Genomic DNA, 17,236 nt, shown 5'->3' with positions numbered 1-17,236 from the left:
ACATCAGTTTAGTGTATTTTGAGATGCATGACTTGAACATGACAATTTACAACTATGTTGTTTTATTTTGAGTGATTTGTGTTTGTTAGATGTCCTCAAAATTGATACAATGTCATATATTTTCAAGCACACGCTCTTCTCATCCACAGGTGATTGATTGGGTTGTGGAGAAATCTTCTAAAAGATGAGCATGAATCATTTTCAGTCAGAAACATTGAAGGTAAACCTGCAGTAGGACATCATAAGAACACTCAAATAAATAGAAAAGGCTTGTAGAAGAGAGCTTCTAATGCTATAGAACTTCTCACAGCATTAATCATGGAAATGTTCCTGACCGGAAGCATGTACATACTCATGTTTCAGTTTTTTTATGTATTTGTGATAATCATAGATTTTAATGTATTAAAATGTTAATTGTATTGTTTTTTATATGGTTTTCACTAGAAAAGAAATGTCATGAACTCTCAAACACTGACAAACAACAGCCTAATATGGCTGCACGTTTTCTGAGAAACACTTTGCATCATGAAAATCAGTCAGAGGGCGTTTCTGACCAGATCACATTTCAGTAATCAGAGTTCACTCAAATCACCACTCGAGCATGAAACAAGGAACGCGTGAAAGTTTTCCAAAACCTCATCATGCCCTCTGATTACCACGTCTTTTTGTTTTTTGTTTATCACACACAAGCTATCAGAGCTAGATCTCCAAGTAGCTCGCCCCAAAATTACTGCTGTGTTGGGATCAAAAGGTCACACTGAGCTGAGGTCATAAAGAGTATGGTACTCCTTGCCCAGAGAAGGTTGAGGGTGTCTCGTTTGGCAAAGTCGCCGGACACATTCCAGTCCCACACAGGGCCATTGTTCTCGCTTCTGGGTGCCCAGAGGGGTGATGGGAAAGAAGGGAGGGGGTTGCACATTACATTGGCAGCCCTGAGAGCCCTCGAAGGCAACGTGCAATCTGAACTCGCTCGCTACTTATCAACAGAGCTGCTCTAGTTAATAGGGTGGAACTCAATGTTATGATTGTGAATAATAAAACAGATCATTTTAATAAGGTTTCTGTTTATTTCGATACATTGTGATGCTCCATTGAATCAATATTTTGACCTGTGTGGGTAAACTGTTAAACTGCAGACTTGTTTTCTGACGAGACACTCTTTTCTGCAGTTTAAGCGTGTTTTCCGTGATCTTTTCATAAGTGTTCATTGTACTATGAAAACATGCTGTAATTTTCAGAACTCTAAACTTCCTCTCAGTGACCGTTTATTGAAACTAAAGCTGAAAATGAGGAAGTATAAATAATGTTATTATTCCTAAACGGTAGAAGTAATGAGTAAAATACGGAAGAGTCGGTCAAACCGTGTGCCGCTCCTGCATGTGTAGAACCTGCTGTTGGAGAATCTGAAAATGTATATAATTCACCGTTATTTACTCACCCAGCCCTTATTACATACCTGTATGAATTTGTTCTGCTGGATTAAAAAAAAAAAAAAAAACATTTTGAAGAATGTTTTTGTCAATGGGGTCCAAATATTGGGATTTGCATTGATCAGTGTTTTGATTGGTTTAGTAATTAAGTCACTTCAGCAGACCTAAATATACCAGTCAAGTTGTATATATTAAAGGTGCGTTCACATCATGTCAAAAATTACAGTAATTAAAAGATTCCTGACTTGTAAAAAGCGTTTACATCCTAGAACTTGCAATTACAGCTTGCAGGTACCTTATGACCACTGCCACGTCATGTGGAAACACTCAATGTCTCAATAAATAAATTATACGTTTGTTAATAAGGCCTTTACATAACAACTGTTACTTTAATTTTGTTGTTAGCAGTGTTGCCATACAAATGCATAACTTTGAGTCAGAGGATGTTCCAGCTTGCCATCTTGTAATTACGACATGGCATGAACGCAACATAACTTCACATCCATTATAAAAGTAATCCACTCGCAGTTCAAAATGCTTGAGCTATGTCCAACATCGTCGTGCCAGTTACGCTTTTTCCTTAAGTTGAATACGGAAGGCGGTCCGCCGGAAGCTAGATATTTTACTTTATAACATCTTAAATATGGATATTTTTTGTACAAAAACCCATCGATTCGTTTCAGAAGGCCTTTATTACCGTATTTTCCAGACTATAAGTCACACTTTTTTTTCATAGTTCGGCTGGTCCTGCGACTTGTATATCAAAATTAATTCATACCGACTGACAAGAGAAAACATTTACGTCTACAGCTGCGAGAGGGTGCTCTATGCTGCTCCTGTAGCCCTGAAATATTAACTTAAAGACAACTGAGAAAGACTGAACACAAACAAAATGCCCCCAAAAAGAAAATCCTATTCTGCAGATTACAAACTACAGGTAGTAAAATATGCAGCCGAAAACGGTAATCGAGCAGCTGGATGAAGAATTCAATGGATTCAGTGATGTGGAATGAAATCGGGAGCTTGGTGAACTTGCTTACCGGTAACTTGCTTGTTGGACTCGCTGGCTGGCTTATGTTATGTTAAGTTAATTTAGCCTATTCAGCCTCCCAGGTATGTTTTTTATGCTATTGGGTAGCTGAATAACTGCTACGTTAACAAGCCGGACACCTATTCTGTGTGCTGTTGTGTAGCTGAATAACTTGCCTTTCCAGATGAAATGTCTGTTCTTTGTCTTTGATTTTGTGAAATAAAATGATAGAATGATGCGATTTATAGTCCGGAAAATACGGTAACCCCCCGGAGCCGTGCGGATTACTTTTATAATGGATGGATGCACTTGTTTTGGGCTCCCATTCACTGCCATTATAAAACTTGGAAGAGCCAGTACATTTTTTTTATATAACTCCGATTGTATTCGTCTGAAAGAAGAATGTCATATACACCTAGGATGGCTTGAGGGCGAGTAAATCATGGGGTAATTATCATTTTTGGGTCTACTAACCCTTAGACTTTCATTGACTTTAATAATTTGTACAGAATCCTTCAAATTCATCATCTTTTGTGTTCCAATCGAGTTTGAAATGACGCGAGTGTGAATAAATGACAGAAATTTAATTTTCGAATGAAATATCCCTTTACTGTCGAAAACAGATTCCCAGGCCTGTGACTCCAGGATCTGTCATGTGCGCTGGAATGTGGCAGGGACGGTTTCACAGATGAGACAAAGGCTGTGCCACAGGGGCCCTGCTGTCCCCAAATCCATAACCCCTACAATGGAGCAGCGCTCTGGGAACGCTCAGTGCTTGACAATGGACACTAATTGCTGGTCAACTTGGAAACTCTCAAGTACTCTAATTTATAATCTGACATCCGAAGTGCTTCAATGGGCTTTGTGTGTGTGCGTGTATATGACCACAGGCCAACGAGAGCAAATATGAGCCTCCACAATAGTTGTTGTGCTAGCATGCACATCTCACAATAATTGAGAACATTCTTCTGATGGATATTAAAAAACAACTACACAAATGTGGCAGCGTTACTAAAGATTTCTTTTGCGTGTCACACGTTTGTACAGCAGTACTCCAGACTTCGGAAGCGAAAGGTTTGTAAAAGTCACCGAAACTCCATTTGTCTGTGGAAACAGATACAGTTCTGAAGGGGAGGGCTGACCCTGTCTCGATTTTCCTCTTTTGTCACAAAGGCCTTGTGAAAGCAGACGGTTTGTTGACATGCCTCTTTGATGACCGGCACTCTAGAATGTCCTTGTTGATTCTGCTCAACCATCGGTGTAGTGCGTTTCCCGAGTGAAAGCGCCAGAAACTAAACGAGATGTTTTAACTTTTATGTGCATTAACAGGGTTTTAAACTAGCCTTTCTTTAATCCACATTAGCTGCCAGACAGATGTAATTACTGACAGCTGTCATACAGATGGCCGCCTTCGCTACCGTTACATAGAAGTTAATGGTACTGTAAGTGCTGAATACTCTGCTGTATTGGATTCTAAAATAATACTTCCAGTATTATTTTTTAGCTCCAATCACAAGCTAGTGTTCATTATATAGTTTGATTTTTTTTTTCTCTTAGAAAATCAATGTGAAATTCACTATAATTAATATTTCTCTGAAAAATACATAGTTTATCATTACTGAAATGTAATTCAAATCATTCAGAGGTCCGGTTTGCTACCGCGTCAGTTCCGCATCATCGCCCCTCACTCAGTCTTGCGAGTTCCACCTCGTTCTGGATTTCCCTTCTCAGTGTTGAAATAATCACGCCACCGTTTCGGCCTATGACAGTTCGATCTCAGGCTACCAATCCTAATCTTGCAATCTTGGCTGATAGGAAGGAGTGGAGGATAAAAACAATAGGCTTGGGACAGGAGTGCAAGTCCAGTTGCTGTGAATAGAAAAAAAACACATGGTATTAAGCAATGAAGGGAAGTTCCTGATGTGACAAACACATGTTGTGAGCAACAATCGGGCAGATCTTCTCAGGAACTTCCAGAGATCAGTACAGACATACATCATTTCCTGTTTTCAAGAATTTCTCCAATGGATGGATTTATATTCTGTATATTAGGGCTGTCGATTTAATGCGTTCATTTAATTGATTAGTCATGGGAAAAAATGATGCGTTAAAACTTTGAAAGCACCAACCACAGATCTCTGTGGGTCATCTAACATTTCATAAATTTGATTGGTGATGTGATGAAGCAGGGCATCAACTCACAGTGTGGTGAAGCCTGCAGAATGTGGTTATATGCCCCTGAATGTTTTTTGTCTCATATTTATATCATGATATAGTTAAGCAATATCACACGAGGGCTGTTTTTGTTCCGAATAGCATGAGTTAAAATGTGCTATTGATTTTATTGTTCAATAAATAAGTTAATATTGTGTTATATTTTAGGCACAATATTACCTGCTATGGCTCAATTTATTAAACCAGAGCAGAACTGTTGTGCGTCTCCGAGCAACACACAGCGGTGTTTAATTTCTGAATGAATCTGCGTTTGGAGCATTTGATCTAAACCGAGGCCCCTGTCCCAAATGGCACCCTAAACCCTCACGGTCTTCCTCTGAGTCTGCACTTTCACGACGTAATGCCGCTTTGACTGCCGGGAAGAAGTCCGCTGTGTAGCTCGCACCAATGCGGGCTCGGCAGAAGTGCGCATCGAGGGCGCATATCATCCTCAAAGGGGGTGCTCGCAAGCACCCTTCTGAGACCTAAAATGACAACTGGGACACCCTGCGGTCTCGTGGACTAAACGGACACGCGCACGCAGCGGCCATTGTAAGTCCACAAGACAGAAAGTGCACATGAAGTGTGCCATTTGGGACAGGGCCTAAATACATCAGGTGAACCAATGATTCAATGGTCCAATCATAAAGAGAGCCATTTACTTAATTCCTGAATGAATCAGCCATTTGAACGAATCAAATGAATGAATGATTCAATGACTTACTCATTTAGACATTTACCACCACCTACTAACAGTTTTAGTTTCTTATTTAGAGTATAATTTCACTAGAATATTAATTAACATTCCATATTAATAAAAAACCATTGAAGTTATAGTTATACCCAAAAATGATCATTCACCCTCATGGCCGTTAATGTGTAATTCACAATATGAATCAAATATTTATTTTTTTGTCATGTCTATTTGATGATTTTCTCATGTAACATAATAATGACTTTAAATTATCTTTTGTGGGTAAATTCTTTTACCAAAGTTGATGTATGAATAATTAGCGATTAATGAATATCCACATCATAAAATTAATTAGATTAAAACATTTTAAAATCGCTTGACAGCCCTAATATATATTTAAATAAATATTGCTGTTTAATTGCTGTTGTTGTTTTTTAATCTAACTCATTTTGTTGCTGCTGAATTAACCTAAGATTTCACTCACAATTTCACCCTCATTCCCACCGAAATCCAAATAGAGGATCCGTACGCCGTCGTCAGCAGACATCTTCAGCTTCTCAAACGGGTAGCTGAAGAGCGGCTGTGCCAGAGAGCTGTCCTCTCCGTCTGCTATGACAGAGAAACCTCGCTCATAGTGAATGACCAACCGACAGTCCTGACCCTGATACATACAACCTGAAGGAACAGAAACACAGAAGGTTTAAAGAATATTCCAAATTCAATACAGCTGTCAAAACTATGACTATCATAAAACAAATATATACTCAGACTTGTCATACCAGAGGGTTAAAAAGCAGAAATGTGAAGTTCATATTATTTTAAAACCCTTACAGGAATTATTTAGATCTGTGAAATTGTCCAAATCCTTTTAAGGTGTGACTACTTTACTTGGCGAATGAAATCTAGCACCACCTCAACTTTACAGATCTAATAATAAATGTTCATTTTTACTGAATTATTCATGCAGATGCTTTCACATTTCTGCTAGAAAAGTATTATATTATAAAAAATACAATAAAGTATAAATGATGCATTTCTGAACTGCCTTTCTGGTTAATTCCATTAAGGTATGAACAAAATGGAAGCGGAGTCCATCTGTGAGATGAATGTCCTTTGATTCGCCTGATAATTGGTACATTACTTATCACCAGTAATCTCTGCTCAGTATCTCCCTAGTTCCATCAAATACATCGCAGGACTCCATGTATCTAGTATCACTCCTCCAGTACATTCAATTACAGCTCATCAGGCACCACAGTATGTGTGGAAACCTACTGTTACCATGTCTATTGTGAGCGTGCCAGTGATCCACTTCTGCTGTTCCCTCCATTTGCCCCAATAAAGCTTCCTGAATCGCTCTTTGACCGGGTAATTGCGAGGCTAGCGTGTTCTTTTTACATTGTGTATCTCTGAGAAACCCCTCGGCTCTGGCTACAACCCAGTCCATTAGGCTGATTAGATCATCACAGCAATGAAACGGCATCGTCTTCTGCAATTTACCCATTAAATCTGAGTTACACTGACATTAAATACTCAAACACCTATTAATTACTTACTTTGGGGGAGGGACTCTTAAAAAGGTGGATTTCGGAATGCTGTTCCCATGTTACTCTGAACAATACTGTAACCTTATCCCCATCCTAACGGCTTGATCTTCAGGGCCGAGGGACTCTTTCCCACCAGATGGGCCTTTTAGTCACAAACTGTGGTCCCTTTCAACATGAATGGCTTGGCATAAGATTTTTTCAGCTTCTGAACTACAACAGCTTTGGAATAAAGGCCCCGATATACTTCAAGCGAAATCGAAGAACAAACTGGTGTGACGAAATGACGAAAAAGATAGTTTGGAGTTTGTTTTGGGAGTTCGAAATCAAACTTTCCAGAAAAGTTCGCTCCAGCTGTTAAACACCTTCGAACTACCATTGGTCCGTGGCAATTACGTAACAGGTAGGTGCACTCTAAGGCTCCGCCCTCTTTGATGTGGAAATCTTCTCCGGTTCATTTCCTCATTTCCTAGACGTCCGCGAGTGGAAACATAAACATTGGAGAGCTGCTTTATACTAGAAACTGAAGTGGAACTTGAATTGAAAGCAACACGGACCTGTTTTTCCATGTTGAATACTATAAAGCGGTTTGATTTAAAGCAGTCAATTGTTTATTAGAGCTATATAAATAAACACTTTACTTGAGTGGAGTGCCAAATTGCAGAGCTTGTGCAAACATCCTCGTCTCTATGATTTCTTCACTGCTGTTTTCTCAACGCTGTCATTTTTGATGCATGTTTATTTTGTTATTACGAAGAAAGCGTGCAGCAGCACATATTTACATACTCATGATCTAAAAGACGCTCTTAGCAGCATGGGCGGCATCAGGATGTTTGCTAACTACACAGCTGCAAAGGTATTTCCAACTTCTTTTTACCCCTAAATGAAGAACGAAAAAGAACTTCGCTGTGAGTATATCAGGGCCTTAATTCAGTTATTCAGTCTGCAATTCTAGTGTTCTCATGTGCCTATGCAGGCTTATCTTTTCCATTCGATTAACACATTTACTTTACATAACACTTTAAGTCCATGCGCAATGTGCTTTACAAAGCATAAGCATGAAAATAGATCTAAACAAGAACATCTGTCATTTGATTAGAGTCATTGTGGGCCCCTCAAATGAATAAAGCAAAGTGGCACAGAGCCACAATGTTACACATTTTATGAAAGTCAACCCACAAATGGTTTACTTATAGTTATCGAATTACTTTATTAATATGTATTTATTAATAATTTAACAGCAAAAACATGAAATACATAAAGGGTACGTTTATTAGCCTGGATGCCAGCCGAATTTAGCCCCGCCCACAACATTTGAGGTCAGGAAGTTCGTTCTGGACTTGATCCGTTGTGGAACTGGGCGAAAGGGCCAAAAAATTATCTCGATAAAAAAATAATTAATATCAGTCGATATTGATAATTATTCAAATAAATGTCAAATATTTCTTTCTTTCAAATTTAAAAGCAGATTTTTGCTCCTAAGTGAAAGTTACTTGTTACTTGACTGAAACCAGACTGTTGCTTGTGGTTTTAAACTACTCTTTATTGTCAGAACATTACAAACACTTCATTTTTCCTTCACAAAATAAATATCTTAATGGAAAAAAATTGTCTCTTAGTTTCTGCATGTGTTAACGGGTGATATTGTTTATAGTCATGAAACCTTGCCTGACTTTGACATATATCTTCGGCACAGTTTACCGAATATATCCCACATTTCTGCCATAGTACCATGGTGCAGTTAGTGATACAACAGTAAATACAAGGTAAATTATGGATAAAATCCATAATCCGAAAATCCTTCTGACTGTATCATTGCGCACAGTGTTTCTCCTGTTTGTCAGCCCTGTTCCATCTGGCTTTAAACTAGTTTAAATCACAGAGACATTTGTGTTTTTCGCTGAATTCACGCACTTACCACTGGATCTCAGAGCGCTGTTTAGTGTCGCATGACCAATTGGGTGTTAGATTAATCAATATTCAGTAAAAATATCCAGAGTTTATCGTTATCGACATGAATTTTATCGCAATACGAATAGACATTGTGTATCAGCCCAGCCCTAGGAGCAACTATGCTCGAACCAGAGCTGTTCGGACCAATCAAATTGTCAGGGCGGGCTTTATATGATGGACAGATGTAGCCTAGAAATCTAGACGCACCCTAGCGGCAGCAAATCTAATTTGCTCCGTTGCTCTGATTGGTTGTAGGTTTATCCAATTGAGTGCAGAGGCATTTTCTTTCCTGGTTCGGTTGAAACACACCCTATAATCACAGGCCAATGGAGCAGTATCAGACTCATATTCTGCCTAGAATCGGAGTATGACGACGTCAGGCTATACGTTTACACAACAAGTACCAACAAAAGTTTTCCTTTGAATTTTTTGCATCCAATTTCAGAACAATCCCGTTCACACGGATCCGCGAAAACGATCAAAAACACTGTTGCCACTGTTTGTAAAGAAACCCTACGCGCCTATAGACTGAAAGCTTAAAAAAGCGTTTTTTTTTGCTACCCGGAGACAATAACCTTACTTGCCTTACTTACAATAACAAAACTTGCACTTTGAAACCCGTTTTAAAAATTTAGCATATTCAGTCCCCAAAAATGCTGTTGTCATGTAAATGAACAGCCAAAACGCATAAAAGGTTTTCCATTTTTAGTTGAAACCGGTGCCGTGTAAACGGCCTCTGAGCTGTAGCAGCTCAGTTTACTATTTTTTATACCCAACTTGTGACCAACTATGAAAACAATATATGACATCACTGAATTTTTACAGAACCCTAAGAAAGTTAATATTTTGAAAATAAAACCGATTACAAGATTAGACTAAACACAGGTATTGGAACATCAGCTGCCAAATGGGCCTTTCCCATAAAATCCCAAATATGGAGCAGCTCCAAGATTCTGATGCAAACAGAATCTTTTTAAGGGAAGAAACATGTCAAATCCAGTCTAACTTGTTATTCGTTGTGATAAAAGAGGATCTGCATCTGTTGCTCTCTCGTACAAACTCAAAGTAATTATCATGTTCTCCCAAATGTATTCATTAGTGATTCTGGCATGTTGTAACAAGGTCAATCTATTTTTATTGCGTTTCTTTCAGTAGATTTTTCCAGGATACGTCTTCCCACACCAATGTTAACGTGCTTAACTCGTGACAATAAAATTAACATTAATCATCGCTCAGTTTAATCTCTATCTACTTATCCTTCCAGCTTTGTAGGTTAAGTGGAAATTATCTCAAAGCCTGATCTTAGGACATATGAAAATATCTGACAGAAGGGGAAAACCGCGAGATATCCAAATAAGGCGCTGTGATCTCCAGGGGTTTGCATGCAGTTCAGCAACGGCGGATCATTTCCTATCAGACTAGCCTAAGGGACTGCCTGAGAGCTTCAATTCCCAGAATGCTTTGCTCGGTGCCCCTCGCCTGCTGCATGGAGACCACACAGGAACTCTGCCATGGCGTTCCATTCTAAAAATACACTCTTTACCAAAACGACTTCAGTATAAATAACATACATCTAAAAGTCAGAAAAAAGATTGTAGTGCAGGACAGAACGTTTGGGAATTCAGAGTACAGTAGGAGCCACCGACCATGACATCAGACAGCCGAGACGCATTTATCTTTGCATAGAAGCTTGCAAGCAACCACAAATCTACATTTGACACAAGTATGAGCATAATTTTTAAGAAACTAGAGCTGAAACAGATGAAGCTGGAGGGAAAAAAAATGCACATAATAAATTAGAGGATTCACTTTCGAGTTCGAGACTAATGCTAACTGAAACTGAAAAAAGGTGTGTTCACACTAATTCCGATGTGACTAAATGACGCAGATGTGTAAAATGTTTCACTCTGATGCAAAAATGCGGGTTATTCATCCAAACATCTTTGGATTTCTGAATAAAAAAAATGTTAATTTCCAAGAATTCTTTTGCAAGTAAATAAATAAAATAACCTTGTAAAGAAATGGCAAATAATCCTGGTACAATAGACCACTTCAAAAGATGCGGTTTCATTTTAAACCCGTATTGTGCATGTTTCTCAAGCTGAAAAGTATTCTTAGCTGTGAATAGGTCATAAGACCTGTGAAAGGAGCTAGTAGGATCAATACTCACTGGTAGTGACTTCTTTGATCATCTCGGCAGATGCATGGCAGCCAGTGACTATGTGTCTGGTCCAGAGTGACAGGTCTTTGCAGCTCTCTGCTCTGAAGAGGTGCGCTTCAATACCCAATCTGGTTCCCGTTCGTGTAGCAAAGGACATCTCGCCACCAGGCTGTGGTGAACCCTTATCTGGACCAGAATGCACCAGCCTATGGTCAAAAAACTCAACATAAGAGATTTGTTTTTTTCTGTAGTATTATCTCAAAGGCATCACTAAAGAATCGCCTCCAAACCCAAGCTCCATCCTACTTTCATGTTCCTTTAAAGCAGGGCTTCTCAAAGTGGAGTTCGCAAAATAAATGTAGGGCCCTACGAGTGGAAAATACGAACAAAATTTACAGTATTACGTGGAATGTCTCCGAATTTGGCAAATACTCGTGTGTTTTTAGCGTCTGTCGTCTCACTAAAAGGACCCATGAACTTGGGGCCAGATTTACTAACACCTTTACAAAAACCCTCTTTTGGCGTTAAAAACTACTGTCAGGATTTACTAAAGACACTCAGTGAGAAATTAGCACTGAAAAGGCGTGGACAGAGTTATTTTCGCGGCTGAAATTATTGCATATACATTTGTAGGAGTTTCCTAACCTGACAAGCCAGACCCACATCAAGATGTTGGGTCTGGGAACATACCATTGGCAAGGCTCAATCCGAGGGGCGGGATAAACGGTTGTCTTTCAAATTCCCTCTGCACGCAATAGGATAGCGCTCCAACCAACCAGAGCGCTATCAGTGGTGAGACAACAATCACAAGCGGGTTGTGGCTGAGTCCCATGCGTTTGTCGACCAGCGGAACTAGTTGATAGATTAAACTTTTGCCATATCCGGTTGTCAAAACTCTGAACACATCTTCCTTTTTTAAGAATGACTTGAGCGCCGTTTTTTGTTTTTTCTCAAAAAAAAGCTTAACTCCAGGTCTTCCAGAGTCGCGGCCAAAGCCAATTCGAAAGATGTTCGCCAGCAGCACCAGCTTTATGTTGAGCCTGCCCACCGACTCTATACACGATGTGATTGGTCTGACTAGAGTTTAGTTTTTCAAGCTCACAAGCCTTGCTAGACGAAGCAGTAGCAAGACGACTTACATTTGCTGCCGCTAGTGTGCGTCTAGATTTCTAGGCTAGAATTTCCTTTGAGACGCAACATTTATGGGAGGGAGTATTTAAATGAATGACTCAAGGTGATTTACTAAGGTTTGCACATCAATTTACTGGTGTTTGCGCCATTATTTACTGCCCAAATACACAAGTCTTAAACCAGACGCTAACTGGTAGATTGCGTTGGTCATTAGGGAAATGATCCAGCTGCGTCTGTTTTCAATTCGTCAGTAGATCACGCGCTGAACTTTCCACTCCCATCTGCTCTTTTTTGGAATTGAGCTCACGCTAATTTGCATTTTAGTAAATCTGGCCCTTAATCTTCAGACCTGCTTCAGTCCCGCTCACTTCACCAGCATTTCACCATCTCATTTGATGATAACTATCGTCATGTCATACACTCAAAAAAGATGGTTCTATATGGCACCAAAAATGGTTCTTCGTCGTAATCATAGAGGAACCACTTTTGGTGCTATATAGCACCATATCTTAACATGTTCTGTATATGGTAGCGGTGCTATATAGCACCTTAGTCAAAGAACAGGTGAAGAGCCTCTGAAGAAACGCCGAAGAACCACTGAAGCACTAAAATTGGTGCTATACAGCACTTAAAAAGCCATATAGAACCTTTTTTTTTTATAGAGTGTATACACACAGAAACTCAAGAGGTCTTAATGACAACACGTCAGTTCAATTTAGTTCAGTTTAACTTGAAGAAATTATAACAGAAATATATTACTATTGTACAGCAGAATGTACTTAATAATAGTGCAACTATTTACAGTAATATTTTAGTAATAAAATTACAGTAATAATATTAATAATAATACAATTATTAAACATTTATTTTTTAAGGAATAATAAAACATTTTCTTATGTTTTAATTTTAACAGTAAACCTATGTTGTGCAGCACTTTGTTTGCTAAAAAATAAAAGGAATTTTTATTTTCCATTTGATTACATTTTAAAAGATTCCTTTTTTTTAAGTAAAAAAAAGGAAACAAGATTAGCATTCATTTTATGACCGCCTTTTTTATAGGAAATTTTTTTTAAACATAAAAATTTAACATTTCATAGGATCCTGTTATTGCAGATATTTTTAAGTTTAAAATTAAGTTTGAGAACCCCTGCTTTAAAGTATACAATGGAAATCCCTTACAAGAAAGAACCTAAATGTTCTTTCGGTATTCTTCGAAGTACCTTGGTGTTATCATCTGAACATCGTTATTAAAAAAAATTGTTTTATGATATTCACATAGAACTCCAAGGTACTTCAAAAATACAATGGTAATACTATGATAAATGTAAAAAGAAAAACCTGATAATTGCTATGGTACATTTTCAAAAACATAATAGTACACCATGCAATTTCAGTGCCATAGCGTTACCATTGTAGTACCATAGCACAGAATATTATGTAAGAGATCCAAAAAACATGGTAGTTACTCATTTCAAAATGGCGTCAGGGATTTTTCATGTAATACATCATGTTTCTCAACATCCATTGGAATCATTGTCTCCTAATTGAGGTTTAATGTTTAATAGAGAGTAACAGTTGGGATTCGAAAGTAAATATCCTAGTCATTTTCTCCATGATAACTTATAAAACTTTAAAGACAGACTTATTGAAAGCTATGAGGTTGTTAATCAGTGATATACAGTATACTTTAATTGAAGTCGTCACCAAAGGAACACAAAATGCCCGCCCACTTTCATGAAGCATAGCAAAGGCCACTGATAAAGTGGACAGGCACTGTGGCATTCTATATACAGGCGTGGGATTTGGTCCAATGAGTTTTGGCGGGGCTGCCCGTCTTTGACAGAAACTTGAGATTTCACAGAGGAAGTCGAGCCAAAATAAGTTTCGAAAAGTTTTTAGAAAAAGCACAGCTATACTTTCTGCCATTTTGGACAATCTCAGGGTCAACAAAATATTACCACATGCCGACTGAGCCTGTGATAACTGCCCTATCTGCCCTAGAGTGAGATCTGGGCTGCAGTCCAGTTAAACTTGGACTTCAAATCTATGCCTTGTAGTAATAGCTGCCACCTCATACAGCTTCAACAGGCCTTTAATAGTCGTAATGCTTTTGTACTGTTCCTTTCCAACTGGCTGAGAAAGACTGCAGTTGTGTATTTCAGTTCCCAATTGATCAGCACTGCCAACTGGCATGCAAAAAGGGTGAGTGTTTGCATGTGTGTGTACAGAGGCATGTGTTAAACAGAAGGGTTGTGCAGGTGTGTGTACCATGATTGGTTTTCCAAAGGTGTGTTTGTATGAACGAGCAAAAAGACAGCCGTAACGCTGTGTGAGATTGTGTACCGTGTGGCGAGCAGAGGGTAGGTGTGTGTCGGGCTGAGCCAGTGTTCTCTCATGCGTGGCATACTGTCAAACAGCAGGAGGTCTTTCTCCGTCAACATCAAGAGCACCGGCTTCCAGCGCTGTCTTTCACTTTCCGTCTGAAACACACACACACACAGACCTTGAGTGACTTGTGCATGGCCAAATCTATGCCTATATCAGGTACCATATAATCAATTTTGACCTAATAATTAATAAGAAAACTCATGTGTTAAGAAAACTCTACCTGTGGAAAACGTCAAGTTCAGAGATCAAGTTATTAATGCTGTCAAAATGATAAACCTTAGAGTAACCACGGCGGAATACCTTGGTAACACTTTACAATAAGGTTCATTAGTTAACATTAACTAATAATGAACTGCACTTATAAAGCATTAATTTAGCTTTGTTAATGTTATTTTTGTTTATTATGTGATCGGATATGCATATTTTATTCAAATCAAACCTTTCAGATGACCTCAATGAAACAATGTCTCATCATGTTAAAACTAGTGCTGTCAGTTAAACGCGTTATTAACGGCGTTAACGCAAACCTATTTTAACGGCGTCAATTTTTTTATCGCGAGATTAACGTTCTTTTTGGTCTAACAAACTTTGTAGTTTTTTCACATGCTGTTGCAACAACTAGTAACGTTAGAAAAACTACAACACCACTCCGGATGTAGCTAGACCGGAAACAAAACATCAGGCACGCTGCGGCTGCCCACACTTGTTTGGGCCATTAAAAGAGTAGACGTGGATGGCAGGCGTGAGACGCCGAAATGAGAAACGTATTAAGCCATGGTTTAACTCAGGGGTCTTCAACTAAAAGTGCTTGTCTTGAGCGCTGCTTTCTGCTCTGATGGTGCGTAGCCTACACACCAGACGCGAATGAAGCGTTTTGCGCGAGTGATTTAAGTCAATGCAAAGACGCAAATAGACATTCTGCGGCGCGGATTAAGCGGTGTGCATGTCGCGTCATTCGCGTCCGGTGTGAGCGCACCATCAGTCTCTTCTTCACTGCATGCTTGACCGCGCGTCTGGGTCTGAACGTAGTAACAGTGAGCATTGCAACGTTAACTGTTTCATTATGTCAAAAGGCTTCGCGGTCCGGATTCGGACCGGAGTCCACTAGTTGGCGACCCCTGGTTTAACTGCACTATAGGCGGAGTCCTAGTTTACCTTGCATGTGCACTTTGTAATTTTATTTTGTATCACCCTGTTTTGATCCCTTAGAAAGGGCTGTTGAAGGGGCTGTTTGTGCAACAAAGTATTTGTTTCACCCTTTTATTGATGGGCAGTGTTACATTGTGTGAGATTATTTGCTCCAAGTGAGAATGTTGGTGTGAAATCGAACACTAAAGTATGCCAATGTTGTTTTCAATAAAACAAACATTTGAACAAAGCAAGCCGATCCACTTTTCTATGTTGATAAGAGCATTAAAATAAGAAAAAATAATGGGACAAAAAGAAATCAAGGGACATTTAGAATAAATAAAAATGTGCGATTAATTGTGATTAATTGTGAGTTAACTATGACATTAATGCGATTAATCGCGATTAAATATTTTAATCGTTTGACAGCACTAGTTAAAACATGTTTAACCCTCATCCCTCCCTCGTCCTGTGTAACAAATCAAAATGACCCGAAGCCCTTATTTTGTCCAGAAAGCTTATTTTATTTCATTTTGATAATGTTTTCGATTTTTTTATTCTATTTACCTAAATTGCTAGATTTTATCAATAAATAAATAATAATTTAAGCACATTCTTCACATTCTCTCAATTTAAATTCAAAATAACTCATGATTTCATGCATAACCCCTTTAATTCAGCTCAAAATATCTTACATTGGTTGTCTGCCGACCTCCAAGAAAAAGAAAAATAATATAACATGATATTTCATGGACTCTTGCCACCTCATAGCTCTATATGGAGCAGAGTCCTAAAGTCAGTTCTTGAGTTTATCTCTTCAGTATGCATTCAGATACACATGTAGACATTATAAAATAATTTTTTGGTAAAGTTCTAGCCTTTTTAGTTTGAATTTTGAGCATTTTTTAAGTTTTTCGATGTGTACTGAAGCATTCCTCACATTCCATTCATTCCTATCGCGGTCAAACTGACCCGCAAGAGAAGGATGTGTTACTTTTTTTTCAATTTCAACCACAAAACTCCTCAAATCCAGTAAATTGTTTTGTGTATTCGTGGTTCGAGTACGACAAAAGTCCTAGGGTCTTGGACCACTCCGATGAACACTCCGAGGGAAGGATGAGGATTAAAGCATCAAGGCAACTCCAACATTTTAGTCAGCGACCATGCCATGGCTTTAAAATCAACATGAATTCAAAATAAACCCCATTTTTCCTCTTAAAGGTCCTGTTCTTCGTGATCCCATTTTTCAAACTTTAGTTAGTGTGTAATGTTGCTGTTAGAGCATAAATAATACCTGTAAAATTATAAAGCTCAAAGTTCAATGCCAAGCGAGATATTTTATTTAACAGAAGCTCCCTTTCAAAGCCTACAGCGAACGGCCGGTTTGGACTACATCTCTGTACATCCTGCTTTAATTACGTCAGTAGAACAGTTTGTTGACTAACCTCCGCCCACAAGAATACGCGAAAAAAGGGGGCGTGGTCATGTTGCTCCCGCGTGGAGAAGAGGAATTGTTGCGTTTGTATAGTGTTTGTCGCCATGTCGTCGAGACGCTGTTATTTT

At 38.8% G+C, this 17,236-nt stretch overlaps 2 protein-coding genes across 3 annotated transcripts in view; one reads left to right on the top strand and one right to left on the bottom strand.

Moving 5' to 3' along the window:
- Positions 1-3,456, top strand: part of mtbp (MDM2 binding protein) — a 28,781-nt gene extending 25,325 nt beyond the window's left edge. The window contains exons 22-23 of one of the 2 annotated variants that reach the window (XM_079837294.1): positions 150-220; positions 3,084-3,456. In XM_079837294.1, coding sequence (XP_079693420.1) covers positions 150-188 — 39 coding nt within the window. In that variant the 3' untranslated portion in view covers positions 189-220; positions 3,084-3,456. Of the gene's footprint in view, positions 1-149; positions 1,052-3,083 lie in introns of those variants that run through there. The other variant, XM_079837293.1, reaches the window with a different exon arrangement.
- Positions 49-17,236, bottom strand: part of sntb1 (syntrophin, basic 1) — a 105,649-nt gene continuing 88,461 nt past the window's right edge. Inside the window, exons 4-7 of the mRNA XM_079837295.1 lie at positions 14,501-14,637; positions 11,036-11,232; positions 5,853-6,043; positions 49-4,329 (exon numbers count right to left, since the gene is read on the bottom strand). Coding sequence (XP_079693421.1) covers positions 4,237-4,329; positions 5,853-6,043; positions 11,036-11,232; positions 14,501-14,637 — 618 coding nt within the window. The 3' untranslated portion in view covers positions 49-4,236. The remainder of the gene's footprint in view (positions 4,330-5,852; positions 6,044-11,035; positions 11,233-14,500; positions 14,638-17,236) is intronic.

Source organism: Gobio gobio (genome assembly GCF_949357685.1).
Source record: "Gobio gobio genome assembly, chromosome: 15".
In the NCBI taxonomy this organism is placed as follows: domain Eukaryota; kingdom Metazoa; phylum Chordata; class Actinopteri; order Cypriniformes; family Gobionidae; genus Gobio; species Gobio gobio.
Note: the sequence above shows the minus strand (reverse complement) of the source record. Positions and strands in the feature narration are given on the sequence as shown.